General features: G+C 33.1%; 1 protein-coding gene across 1 annotated transcript; it reads left to right on the forward strand.

Moving 5' to 3' along the window:
• The first annotated feature begins 10,440 nt into the window (after nt 1-10,440).
• fz (frizzled) lies at nt 10,441-13,942 on the forward strand. Its single transcript, XM_067264148.1, has one exon. It carries the CDS (start codon nt 10,604-10,606, stop codon nt 12,311-12,313), a length of 1,710 nt encoding a protein of 569 aa, XP_067120249.1. The 5' UTR covers nt 10,441-10,603; the 3' UTR covers nt 12,314-13,942.
• Nucleotides 13,943-14,796: the final 854 nt, after the last annotated feature.

Here is a 14,796-nt window from a genome sequence, read left to right on the forward strand (position 1 = left end):
TTAAAGGATATTAGAAATGGTGTCTAGAATACTTTTGTCACCAAGTAATAATTTTGTACGCTTATTCAAATACAACGCAATATATCATACACAATTATTGCATTTTTTGTATCCTAAAATGATTTTTTCATTGTCAGCATAGACCGAACCGAAAAGTCTATCGATGTCGAATTGATAAAATCATTTAACACTGGTAGCCGGTTACGGGTTGGCCATCACGTGCATCAGCAAACGGAACACTTTCCCTCCTCTGGAATCGAGTAAAAAGACCAAAAATTATAAAACTGATCGAGATATGTAATCTTACACACTTGACCATGGGACGTTTCGCCTGTCTTTTTAAATTGATGCAATACTGTATTCTAGAATCTACTTGTGAAAAAAAACCCAAAAATTTAATGATTAAATTATGTGGGCATTAAGAGCGCCCTTTCAAACTTTGCCCTTCCTGGAAAATTTTCTGCGGATTCCAGCGTTGGACATGTGGAGTTTTCTGGATTTTCTTCGTATCTAACACCTAAGTATTAGCCCGTTTCCTGTAAAGTCTCCCGAGAGGCATCGTCCTCTGACAGCTCGCCCAATTATTGAGTTGCTTTATCCCATCAATCGTAGTATCGAAAATTTCTATACTATTAGAGATTCCTCTTAATTTGAAAACATGATTACGAATCTGAATTTCCATTCATAAATTTAAATCGGTTGCTTTTTGTAATCCAATTCGGTATTTGTTCTTCAATATTTATTTCTGTAATTTTATATTTTCATATGCGGAATCCAACTCTGGATTCTACAAATCCTAATCCTAGTCTTATTCTTTTATTATAACTGTCTTTGTCCTTTGGTGAAACGAGAAAGGACGCAATTTCTCCTTTATTTTCATTTTTGCAATGCCTTTGCTTTTTAATTGCTATCAAATTAAAAATTTGGTCTTTTCAAAGAATAGGAATGCATAAAATTTATATTAATTTTAAAAAAGAGCCAGTATTAGACACTTACTGTATCTGTACAGCTGGGACTGAAGCTGAATTTAATTAGTTTAATTATATATTTTTAAATTTAAATTAAGTTTTATTTATGTAGCCTATTTATAACAGATTAATAAAATAATAATACATTGGAACAACCTTAAAATTATGTTTAATTTTGAAACAGAAATTCAGAAGAGATGCCATCTAAAACTTCTTGTACTGATTTATGTAAATGGATAAATTCAAGCAAAACAGGGGCAGGAAAAAATTAAAACATGGCATTTACAGCCGACAGTTATATCGGTAATAGTTTCCTCAATAATCTGACTCAAGTCTATTAAACTTGCTGCAACATCTTACTTGAAATGAGCTGAGCAAACAGATAAGCTTCTGTAATTTGAAATTATAGTCCAATATCTCATCTTATTTTATTAACCCATTGCTTTCTTCAATCTTTATCTTTGCGAAAACAATGCCATGCAGGGCCATCGAGTGCTTGTATGGAGGCTGGAGGTAGCGCACTCCACCTTTCCCTTACAGGACCTCCTCATGCCTTTTTTTTTTTTTTTTTGTGAACAAATGAAATACAGTAGAGTGTCGTTAATCGGAACGCCGGTAATCGGAACGATTTTCAGTCGGACTGTGTCGTGCTGAATCGAACGTTTTTGATACTAGATTTACTTCTAAAGTATAATTTTCATGTTTTTTATATTCTTCGATATATTTATTTTGTTTGTACAAAATGCAGAAATAATTTTTAACGATACTTTAGCGGCCGGATGGCCGAGCGGTAAAGGTTAGCAGCCTGCCGCCCTGGGGGACCCGGGATCGAATCCGGACGGGTCGAATAATCCCCAGGAATTTTTCGGGGGTGGTCCGTCCGGATATGTCGGTCCCCGTCCCTCACCACCCGGTCGCCCCATTGTGGGTCTGGCCGAACCCATAATGGGCTTGCTATAACAGGCCCTCTTAGTGCCCACAGGGCGGAAAGAGTTAAAAAAAAAAAAAAAAAAAGGATACGATAGCCTCGATTATTATTATAAAAATTTTCGTTAGGCTTAAAATCGACGAAAATTCAACACGAAGCGACACGCAACGGAGAAAAATTTGAACATCGGACAGGTTAATATATTTTTTCGTACAAAGTCGGTAATCGGAACAAATGACTAATCGGAACAACCCCAGTCCCCAATTGATTCCGATTTTCGACGCTCTACTGTACGTAGAATATGTTATTATTAATAAAATGTTATCTTAAAGATTTTAGATTTTGTTAGTAAAAGTAATATTAATTTATGGTATACTAGCTGACCCGGCCACGCGTTGTTGTGGCTCAAAATGTATCTATTATATATGTGTAACACTTCCCCCGTAAAGGGGATTTCAAAAAATCCCTTTTTAGTGTATATTCTGTTGACGTCACGTATTAAAACGCAATTAAAAACGCAAAAAACCGCATGTAAAATAGTATAAATCGAGTTCTTCACAGTAAGCCTTAATCCTGTCCCTTTCCCCGCTGGGGAATATCGAAAAATCCCTTTTTAGTGTATATTCTGTTGACCTCACCTATTAAAACGCAATTAAAAACGCAAAAAACCGCATGTAAAATAGTATAAATAGAAGCCGAGTTCTTCAAAGTAAGCCTTAATCCTGTCCCTTTCCCCCCGTAGGGAGAATTTCGACATGTATATTATATAAAAACACGTGCATATTCGAATGCAACGTTGTGTCAAAATTTCAAAGGAATCGGTAGGAACAAACAAACGTTATATTTTATTTATATAGATAGATAGAAAATGATCTTCTTTAGTCCATTCTCACAGAAAAGCATAATGCCTCACAGAAAAGCAAACTTAAGTCGTCAGAAGTTAGCGCCATCTGTTGAACATGAAAGCCTTAATCCATATATAAATATATTTTTGAAAGGGGGAAATGGTGATCTTCACATATGCCACAAACCTTCGCGGGAATGTATTAAACAACTTCCCAAAGTTTCATGGCAATCGGATAAATGGTGTGGTAATGCATGAAGGACAAACACACACACACACACACACACACGAACATACATTCGTTTTTATATATATAGATTAATCACTTCGGACATCTAAGTTTTCTTCAGGGCTGGGGAAAAACTGTAGCTCCTTCCTCTGGATGGCCCTGATTCCATGTTATATGTGTAAGAGCCTTTCCTGAATAATTTAATCATCTTGGAACACTACAAGAACAATTTCTCATCTTTTAAATGATCAAAATCACGTTGGAAGTTAATTTTATATGGAGCTATGCTTGATTGTTTTATGCATCAGAACTTTACATGTTGTCACAAAGGGTCTACAGGACTGAAAATCGTCAATTTTTTCGACCGGTGTGTTTCGTTCATAAAATTTATATTTTTATTCTTGCGAATATATTAAAGCATATTCTTACATTAAAATTTTTAGAATTTATCAATGTATTAATATTAAAGCAAATAATTATGTTTAGTTTAGAAAAAAGATAATATCCATAATTTTTCTCTATTCGCATGTTTTATTTATAGAATCAATAACAGCAGAAATATGTAGTTTCTTTTCTCAGAATGTTTTATTAAAATAAGATAATCAGTGTAAACAGAATAAATATTTAAAGGGAAACCATACAATATATTAGGATACATAATTCAGTATCTATTAAGATAGTCAAAACTTGTATGCTAAGTCTAAGTACTGTACAATACAGCATTTTTCTACTTCTACACCCTTATAATAATAATAATACTAATGCAATTTTCAAAAATTAATAATATTTTTTATTAATTAAAATGAATTACTAATAAAGAATTTGATATAAATAATTCTTATCTTAAATTTGGTCTTTCTCAAATCAATGGTTTCTACGGAAGGTTGGTATAAAATGTATAAATTAATACGTGTGTAGGTAAATTATAAATTGCATACACATATTTTGAGTGTATATTTATCACTTTATTCTTGATATAGATATTACGATATATTTATTTAACAATAATGGATAAATACTACTAAAAATGCTTTTTTCGAATTCCAGATGGCAGCACTGAACATATAATCTGAAACACAAAAAAGACCTAATGGAAAGGACCTCAGATTAATAATGTCATAAAACGTTAAAGATACTTTTTGAAAGGTCAATTTATTCTATAAATTAGCCATGATTATCCTTTTCACATTTTATTTTCGATCTTTCAATAGCAACTTCATTTATTTTAATAAGCAAGCTTGTGTATATAAATATATACATACACATCTAGTTATTATAGATTTAGAATAACAAAAGGATTCGGTTCATTGACAGATTTCTGTGTATCATCTCGACACCCCTATTGGCGCCAGTAGGATAGTCTCGCCCTTATCTACATATAGGGTGCGACCGGTTTTATACGGGATATCTGTGAAGCGTGGACGTTGTGTAGGGGTGTCCCACATACAGCGAAACCCAAATATTTGGACCTTTCTCGTGATGCTAGTTAACAATTCATTTATGCTGTATAAGAAAGTGCGTGTCAGCTAGGATACTTTCTAACCGGGGTTTTTATGCGATAGATGTTTAAGTTGGAGAAGCAGTTTACATCGATACTCATATCACTTTGTTTTGTAAATGGGCCAGAGTTTACGTGAAACTAAACTAGATAAAAGGGCCTTTGTTTTAAATACGACATTTAATGAATAGTTTTTCTATCGATTTGTTTATCTGCTCTCACTGTTAATCCAAGAATACAAGAAAATATTTCATAAATACATATGATACTAAATATAAACTGTACCTGCATGATCCGTAATGTAAATATCTTAAATATTAAACCGAAAAACTGTTTTCCATATTATTAATGTATTATATATATACTGCTATGGAAAATTATACTTAGATTACTTTTATTGATATAGTTAAAAAGGATTTTAAAATTAAGTATTTTAGACATACTAAAATTTGTTCTTTAAGCAACCATTATTTTAGGGCTGTTCTGGTTATTCTTATCGTCAGTGGATCAAAATTGCTTGACTTAGCTGGAGGCAACCGGAAGCATTAATAACGCATTGAAATTTTATTACAGATTCTTCGAGAATTTTTATTTAAAAAAAGGTGTATAAATATATATAAAACACAACGTTATAAGAAAAATCTGAAGGAAAGCATCTTTTTCAATGAAATTAATTTTAATACTATTTTCTAGAAGATAATTGCATTGATGAATGATAATGAAGGATGAATTGTTCTACTATTAAATTAGTGAAATTATTAAATTTAAAAGACTTTTTTTTTTTAGTTGGAATTTTTCTGATTTCTAGTACTAAACTGCTATTTTTCCTGTTAATAGGGTATTTCTAAAGCCGATTATCTCTCTTAAACGGCTTATGCCAAACTGTGAAGTTTCAGGTGCAATTCTGTACTTCCCACCTAGTTAGCCTCTTAGTGCAATGGGTGGAAAGAAGGATTTTAAAATAGGCCTAAAGATAGTAAGGAACCATATAATATATATAATATTTAGAAATAAGAGTAAATTTTTTATTATTATTTTTTAAATAAAATATTGTGCAAAATACAACGGAATAAAATAAATATTTCTTTTCTTTCACGAAAGTTATTTTAAAGGAAGGAAGTTAGGAAGTTAGGAAGTTATGTTAATCTTTGAAAGTTCTTTTAAAAGCCGCCGCAAAGCCGCCGCAAAGCCTTTGCTAGCACTTTGCGAGAGCAAAATGCTAGAAAAGGAAGGAAGTTAGGAAGTTATTTTAATCTTTGAAAATTATCATAGCCATAAAAGTTGAAAAATAAAAATATAATAATTAAATTTAAACAGAATTTAAAATTCTAACATAAATATATAAATAAATTTATTGTCAAGATATTCAGAATTTCTTACTTCTCTCAATAAGAAAAGGCTGGTAGAAACAGAAATTTGCAGCTTGCTGCTAACTCGGAAATCTGTGTTTAATATATTTATAATTGATTTAAGCCGTATCCGGGGCCTTGGGAAATCAAACTATAATCAAAATCAAATGAAGGTATAATAAGCATTCACAGCTGGCTCCTATTGATTCGATAATTCCAGATCTTTGCTCTAAAAAATGACTAATTGGCACCTCTGCTGGTGTGAAACAATATGAATTGGTTTCAAATATCTAAGAATAGCGATGATAATCATTTTTTTAAAAGCAAAAATATTGAGTTCTGAATTCTAACAAGGCATAAAGGCATTGTTTACCAACCGTGCAGTTCCTGTTTTTATTATTTTAAATTTAAATAACACTTCTGACTGCAAATTAAATTGTTGTTCTAAATCTAAACAATGTAAATCATCTATTCGATTTTGAATTCAGGAAAATTTGCCGACTACTTGCAGAGCAATAACAATTCGAAGTATTGTTCTGTGACGCGTGAAATATCGCAGCATCTGTTACTAGAAATGCAACTAACTATAATCAAGATCTGGAAAAATTCCTAAATATCATTTCGAGTGGATCTTTATTATTAGATCTAAAAGTGATATAAAATAAACTACATAAATTTATCTTACAGGACAAATTATCATAACTTATTGCGAAGTTGTTATTCCAAAATTATCCAGTAACAGATGTAGCACAAAGATTTACATTAATAAAGCACATTTTCCTTGAGGAATTAAGCTAAATTTTCAACTTATTTTGGTTTCTTTTTTCATTTACAAATTATATAGAAATGTGGAAATTATAAATCAGTCTAGAACAGCAAACATGTTTACCTTATTCATTTGATTGATAACTGAACTTGAATGAAATTATAGAAATTTGTTATTGACTTAAGTACACGTTAGTGGAGAAATCTATAATAATATGAATGCTTCGAGGGAATTAATTCTATTAATATTTTGATAAGATAAAAATCAAAAATCAATATAAAAATTTATACTTTTTTTCAATATTTGCTTAACTTTATATCAGATTTTATTATACGTATAATTAGTTTTATAAACAAATATTATGCATTTAATTTCCTGGGAGCAAACTCTATCTAATTTTAATAACACGCTCGAATAGTTCGTTAAAAGTACGGAGAAAATAAGTTTTAATATTTTAAAATTTTAATTTTTAACTGCAGATGAATAAACGTGCAGTTGTTTACAACAATGCTAGAAGCACGATTTTCTTTTCTTTTTCTTTTTTTGAATATATATAACATATATATTTTAGTTTTATTTTTAAACTAAACTAAATGATGAGGCAGCAATTCGTCATAATTTTAAAATGGAACTACTATTTATACTTGACTATTTACATCAATAAATTTTTCCTGTCTATTCAGGAAAACGTTATAGAAGCAATACATATAGGAGTCAAACTATATTCCGTGCCTTCAGAACTTTCAGTTATTTTTAAATTTTTGTCTTAGTTTTTAAAAAAAAAAATATGAAAAAAAAACAACATTTTGAAGGACAAAATATAGTAGTTTAGAATTGTTATATTTATTGATAAGTATATATAAAAATTTCCTGAATAGGTTGTGATAGAATGCTAACGTTAATATGTTTGACATAGTAGATGCTTACATGATTGATCGGTTTTATCTAACGATTGATCACTCTAACATTCAAAAATGGTTTATAATGTAAACCTACGTGTTTGAAGATCAATCGATACTTCCATTATGTTATAATTTATTTTAGTTTAAAGAAAACTATATATGTATACGTAATTTAAAAATTAAAAAGTTAATGTTTAAGAACGTAAATTAATTTTTTAAATCTACAAATTATCATTGATTTTTTTCAGTAGAAATGTAAATAAATCTAAAATATTAGTAAAACTGAATTCAAACTGAGTTCTGAATAAAAATATTTTCTCCCAAACAGCTCCATTTTCATGTAAAAACTACCTATAGAAAACTGCTACCGATGACCTGAGGCGAAATTTAAGAAGCCGCCTACTTTTTTAAAGCTTTACTATGAGAATTTGATGGACTCAAAACGTGGGTTTAAAGCCTCTATAGTAGGAAATGGAACACAATAAGGAAAATTTCAATTCAAAAAAGTTTTATAAAAAAAACTTTTTCTATTTATACATACACCTACATACATATTTCATAAACATATCAATTATGTTGTTTATAAAAATCAGTAAAAGTATATCGATCAGAGAACCACGCAGAGATGTGGAAACCGAATTTATCTTCTAGAGAACGCAACTTCTCGAATAACCATACATTTTTTTGCATAAAAAACATTTTGTAAATGAATAATTGATATATTATATGACTTCAGAAGCACACAATGCGTCACGAATACCAGTTGCAGTTGTGTGAAATACTATATGATGTATAAAAAAGTATTCTTCTATATGCGTATAAAGCCTTTATTTAGAAGGGCATATACGCAATAAAAGCCTTGAATTTTTTCATCTTTCCGTAATAATTGCACACTGAAATAGAAGAGAAAATATTTTCAACCCGTAAATTTAACGTTACGATGCATAAACGCGTAAAAATCGGGTTCGCACGACATCACTTCTATGCCAAGGAAGAGATTTTTATGTTCATTAAACTGTTAAATATTCTTAAAAGAAGCGCTCGAAAATGTAAACTTTTCTGCGGTTATGGAGAAATCGATTACAAAATAATTAACCGATTGAAAACTTAACATCCCGTTAAATCAAACGATTAATTAACAACGATTACACGATAGACCCTATCGGGCATTAAGTCGGTTTAATTGGAGTCAAGGATTACAAGTTTGCTCAGTGAGTTCATTAATGGCACAAAATTGATGGGTTAATATCTCGCTACGTGTGAGGTAAACGTCAGGTAAGTCGTGTAAGAAATCTGGTTAAAACTTTATTAATTTTTATCATAATTGGGTCAAGGGAGCAATCATCTATAAATGCTTAGTGCGATTCGAAATTCTAAACTGCCATTTATAATTACGCTAAATGTAATGTTAACGGTTTAATGCATTCCAACTTTGCATCGTTAAATAATGCAAAATGCGATAGGCACAGATCTGAGAAGGTCGCACCGAAAAGGAAACGAGAATCTTTTGTACCGAAGAATCTTAGAAAGTCTCAGCTACACAAAAGTACAATCAATCAGATCTAGATGAATCGATATCATCATAAATAAACCAGTGACGTAGGAATAATGCGTGCTTGATGTGTAGTAGACTAGATGTTAAGAATTTTAAAAAGAAAAAAGAAAAACTTAAAGTGATACATGACTATAATCACCTGTAAGATATTCACGCCTTAAGTTTATTTTTAATAGGAAAATATCAAAGTTTAAACTAGTGACGTAAGAATCGTGGGTGCCAGGCGTGAAGCTGCACTAGACACGATGGAGCCCACGACTGAAGAAGAAAGGCCACTGTTTGCCCTCGAGCTTCCTGATCCTAATACGCTATAGTAGCGGTAGGTTTACAAAGAACTTTCATCATTGTCAAATTATTGCTATATACCCTGCAGCTTTGTTTTTATATCATTCAGAGAGTTTTGTGTTGAAAATGGTCCAAGAGCGAAGAATGGCAGACGTTTAAAATTCCTCTATAATTTTATTCTCAGTAGGCTATATCATGTAAATAAAAACTTTACATATTAATCTTTTAAATTTAAACTTTGTACCCGAGCATTTGAATTAGGCTATAATAATTTCTTGATATCTTTACCGACAAGCTCTATTGCTATAAGAAGGATTTTGGATACATTAATCAAGCAAACGCGATAATAATTTTCTGTTTGAACTTCTAATCAATTATTTAAATGATAATAGATATAATTACATTCTAGAATATAATTATATTTATTTGATTATATCGATACAATGCAAGTCACGAAACTTGTTTATTGTCTTACTTAAATATTATTTAGCTCTTTCAATATTCTCTTTAACTTAAGTATAATACTAAACACCCGAATTCTTTAAGAAAAAAAAAACAGGGCCTAATTCAGTTTTTAATTTTATCTCAAAATTAAAATGCATTTTTAGAAATTTATAAAATGCACCCCGTCGGTGACGAAAGACGGAAGGGAAAAAATTTACATCAAAATTTAAAATATAATGCCTTTTATTACCGTCAGATGGCGATAGAGGTAAAAATTTCTAGCAGACGAATTTTAAATTTTTATTAAAATTTTTCTTTTTCAATAGAGGAGAAATGAATTAGAAATTTTTTTAAAATTTGGATTTAAAAATATTAATTTATATCTATATATACATACATACATACAAAATAAAAATGAAGTTAATTGCAATAATAAAAAGGAAAACGTTTAGTCGTGGAAAGGTGTTATACAGAATACAAATAGGCGAAGATACAGGAAACACGACATAGAGTAAAGTAGCATTTCCATTATAAGCGGACAACGAGACCCTTAATGCAAACAAGGCCGATTTCTTCCCAACATTTCTTTCAACATCGGGTCAATGCCATTCAAACAAGCCAACCAACTTGCTGCCGACGGTGTTATCGCACCGCCCATCGTTTTCGTTCGACCAATCCCAATCGACGGAGACAAACTGCTTTTCGTTGTGTCTGGATACAGAACGTCATCCCTTCTTGTTATTGTGCATCCAGCACGGGTTTAAACCTTATTTGTGAGTGGAAACTGCTGACCAACCGTCAAAAAATACTGGAATTACGATGAGAAAGAGGTGAAATGAACTTTAGGACACCGAAAATGTCGGTAGGTGACGTGATTGTGTTGTGTGTCGCCATTACGGCTATCCAACATGGAGATTTTCGCGTCGTGGCTCAAGTATCTAGCTCCAGAGTGTCTGATCGCGAAAGCGTTATACCTCATCACGGCAGATGCGAGCCTATAACCATCCCTTTGTGTAAAGATATACAATATAATGAGACTATTATGCCGAATTTGTTAAATCATCAGAAACAAGAAGATGCCGGTTTAGAAGTCCATCAGTTCTTCCCTCTGGTCAAGGTACAGTGTAGTGCAGATTTACAATTTTTCTTATGTTCCATGTACGCACCCGTTTGTACCATTATAGAGAGAGCTATACCACCTTGTCGCTCCCTATGCCAATCGGCTCGCAACGGTTGCGAAGGGTTGATGAACAAGTTCGGGTTTCGATGGCCCGAAAGTTTAGACTGTGCTAAATTCCCTGAAGCCGGTGGTGAAGAACTGTGCGTAGGAGAAAACAATACAGAACGATCCCCACAAGCAGGAACGAAGAAACCTCCCACCGGTCATCAACCTTCGACTCGCAACGAAACTTTGAAAGGTAGGGATTTCATTTGCCCTATTGAGTTTAAAGTGCCTCCGGGCGAAGGTTATGTATTTCGAATAGGAAACAAGGAGATAAAAAACTGTGGTACACCCTGTGATGGTATGTTCTTCAACGAACAAGAGAGAAAGTTCGCAAGGACTTGGATCGGAACCTGGGCTATTTTGTGTATGGCATCGACTTTATTTACCGTTCTGACCTTTATGCTTGATATACAACGATTCAGATATCCCGAACGCCCTATCATCTTTCTATCAATTTGTTACTTTATGGTTGCTCTGACTTACGTCACGGGTTTTGCATTAGGTGACAATGTGGTTTGTAATAAACCATTTAAACCGCCAGATGGCCAGACTGGGGTGACTATGATACGCACAGTTACTCAAGGCAACCAGAAAGAAAGTTGCACCATACTTTTTATGATGCTGTATTTTTTTAGTATGGCTAGTTCTATCTGGTGGGTCATTTTAACTCTTACATGGTTACTCTCGGCTGGTCTGAAATGGGGCCACGAAGCAATAGAAAATAATTCGCAATACTTTCATTTGGCTGCTTGGACTGTACCAGCAATTAAGACCATTACCATATTAGCTATGGGAAAAGTCGAAGGTGATGTGTTAAGTGGAGTGTGCAATGTAGGTATCTGGAATGTAGATGCTTTAAGAGGATTTGTATTAGCACCCCTCTCTGTTTATCTCGGATTGGGAACTGTGTTTCTATTAGCGGGATTCGTTTCACTCTGTCACATAAGGACAGTTATGAAGCACGACGGAACAAAAACAGATAAATTAGAAAAATTAATGATAAGAATTGGAGTTTTCTCAGTACTTTATACCGTACCGGCCATTATAGTACTTGCTTGCTACTTTTACGAACAGACATATTTTGAGTCATGGATGTTATCGTGGCAGAGAGATAAATGTTCGCATCCTCATTACAGCATCCCATGCCCTATAGGTAACGAAAAATACCTGTCGAAACCAGAATTTGCAGTCTTCATGATCAAATATCTCATGACTCTAGTTGTTGGGATAACGTCTGGGTTTTGGGTATGGTCAGGAAAAACTGCACACTTGTACGTTCGACTGTTCCGTCGAATCTGTGGAGGAGAAGCTTATGTATGACCCTAGATCCTCCCACAAAACTACTACCAAACTGTTAAATGGCTGGCTGCTATTTTTCTACGACTTGTCAGAAGGAAGTCTCCCTTCCTGGTAATTTAGTACTAGGATTCAAGTCAGGCTTTCAGTGAATAGGAAAGACCCCCTCCCGTGTCGCTTTTTTCCTCCCTGGAATAGTGACTCACACATACCACAGCCTCGCCTCGCTTCAAGTTGGAAACAAAATTCAAGGCGCACGACCTATACAACACCAGTGCCAATAAAGATCAGTGTACAGTGGACAGATGTATGTGGTTTATATATATAAATATATATATAATTGTTTGTTTGACATTCCCTCATTTCTACCGTCCCGATTAATGTTTCATGTACATAATCATTCATATATATATATATATATATATATTAATTTTTATCTTACTTGTCGGTATATTTCTTGTTTTTATCATCATTGTAAAATTTAGTGAATTATACAATCAATGTACAAACTGATGTGGTTTTTCTCGCTTTATTTAAACTTCCAGAACAGATCTACTACTCCAGCCTCACATGAAAATGGCTTCATTCTCAAAGTTTTCCTCTCGTTCCCGCTTATGTAAACATTCGCCAACTGTTACAAGTCACTTTGCATGATCTCTCTCAGGTATTTTACAAGGTTCCACACCCAATTGCCCCGGAGAAACTCCCATTGTCTAAGTTGGTATGCAAGACTTGTTCATATGATTGATTGTTACGTCTCTACCTGTTGCGTGGATAAAGCCCTGTCGAACTCAGGTAAATGTGCCATCTGTTCTTACGTTAACAGGATATTTTTCGTCCTCAATCACCCCACTGAGAATTAATATAGTATGTTGGACAGAGATAAAAATCTGAAGAAAAGAAAATTATTTTTAATTTATTGCATTTTTCTAAATCGCAATAAGCCTATTTCTTCTACATGCAAATTCGATTTTTAACCCGTGAAAAATTAATTTTCAAAAATCAACTTTTGCCTGCTCGTCTAGAAGATAGAAGGATTATTGGCGCGGTTAGACTAGGCACCTGGTCAGACTGGTCCATTTTCGAATTTGGGGGATGGACGGACTTACCTTGGAAGAAGCACTTGATAAATTCACAAGTAAGTTTCCAGATGCTGTTTTGTATGTTTTCGACTGCGCGTGATCGTGTGTTTAAATTAAACTTGGCACGAGTTTAGGGGAGATGAGGGGGTTCGACATCGAAGATACTAAACAAATCATTAAGAATACCATCAGCAATTGTGCATGTTTTCTTTTTAAAAAAATTCTGCAAATCTCTATTATCCAAAATCGTTTGATTACATTTTAATGGGCTACTAAACGAGCGAGGGAACAGGAGGTTCCGTAACTATCTCTTTATCGAATTTCACTAAAATGACTTTAAGAAAAGCAATAAAATCGTTTCCCCTCTCTCCCCATTCAATGAAAATGAGGATTTTTACCTCATAAAACACTGTAAATCCACAAATAAGTGGGTAACGTCGTTAACCTTTGTCTACCTTCTTTTTTTTCTAAAAATCTACTATCCTTTTAAAACATGACATCTTTTACTCTGTATGTAACTGATTAATTATCAGTGTGATTACAAGAATAAACATTATCTTGAACTGAAAAATTCTCTCGTGTCTTGCAAAGTCTTTAATCCTCGTTTGATGAACTAAGCTTTCTTTATGCTCCAAAACATCGTCTTTCGTTAATGCCTGGCAATGTAACCATAGCAACGATAGGGCGTCACCCCATCATCAAAAGCGTCACCCCGTACGTGTATCTCGTCAAGATGGCGGATAATCCTCGGTAAACAATCTCCTATCAAATTTAAACCTGATATCGATTTTCGCAAAACATTCTAACATTTGTACGCGTATAAACTTTCCCTTCCTGTTTTGACTATAGTAATAATGTAAAAGCTGTGTTTGGTCGTCATAGCAATCATTCCCTGTGACGTCAGCTCAATTTCGTGCAGCCACGTGACGATTTCCGGATAAGTTCGACCTATACAGATACGTATAAGACCGTATCCAGTTTCGTACAGCTTACAACAGTCACCTTATATTTATGCTGGTGTATATATTAGATACAAAGCCATAGTTTTATGTACTAACTTTATTGTGTAATGTAAGGACGGAAATTCCGGAGATTTCTTAAGCAAACTTAACTTTGCTCGATCAAATATACACTTAATCACAACTTTAAATACTAGAAAGCGTGTTAATTAAACATTGACTCAACATCAAATACATTACTAAAAGTATCTTCGTAACTTTTCTTTATATAAAGTTACGATCTTTTTAACACGTGTTCCGAAACGTGGAAACTATTGATTATAGACATAAACCATTTCTTAACCTATACGAAGAAACCCATTTCTGAGCCTCAGACTAGTAATATTAGACAACTGGGGATAGATGTATGAACAGAACTGTATCCAATTTCGTGTAGCCTACAGAATGAGAATGACTCTTCCTTGTA

The sequence above is a fragment of the Centruroides vittatus genome, unplaced genomic scaffold, assembly GCF_030686945.1.
Source record: "Centruroides vittatus isolate TY-2023 unplaced genomic scaffold, ASM3068694v2 contig_1824, whole genome shotgun sequence".
NCBI lineage: Eukaryota > Metazoa > Arthropoda > Arachnida > Scorpiones > Buthidae > Centruroides > Centruroides vittatus.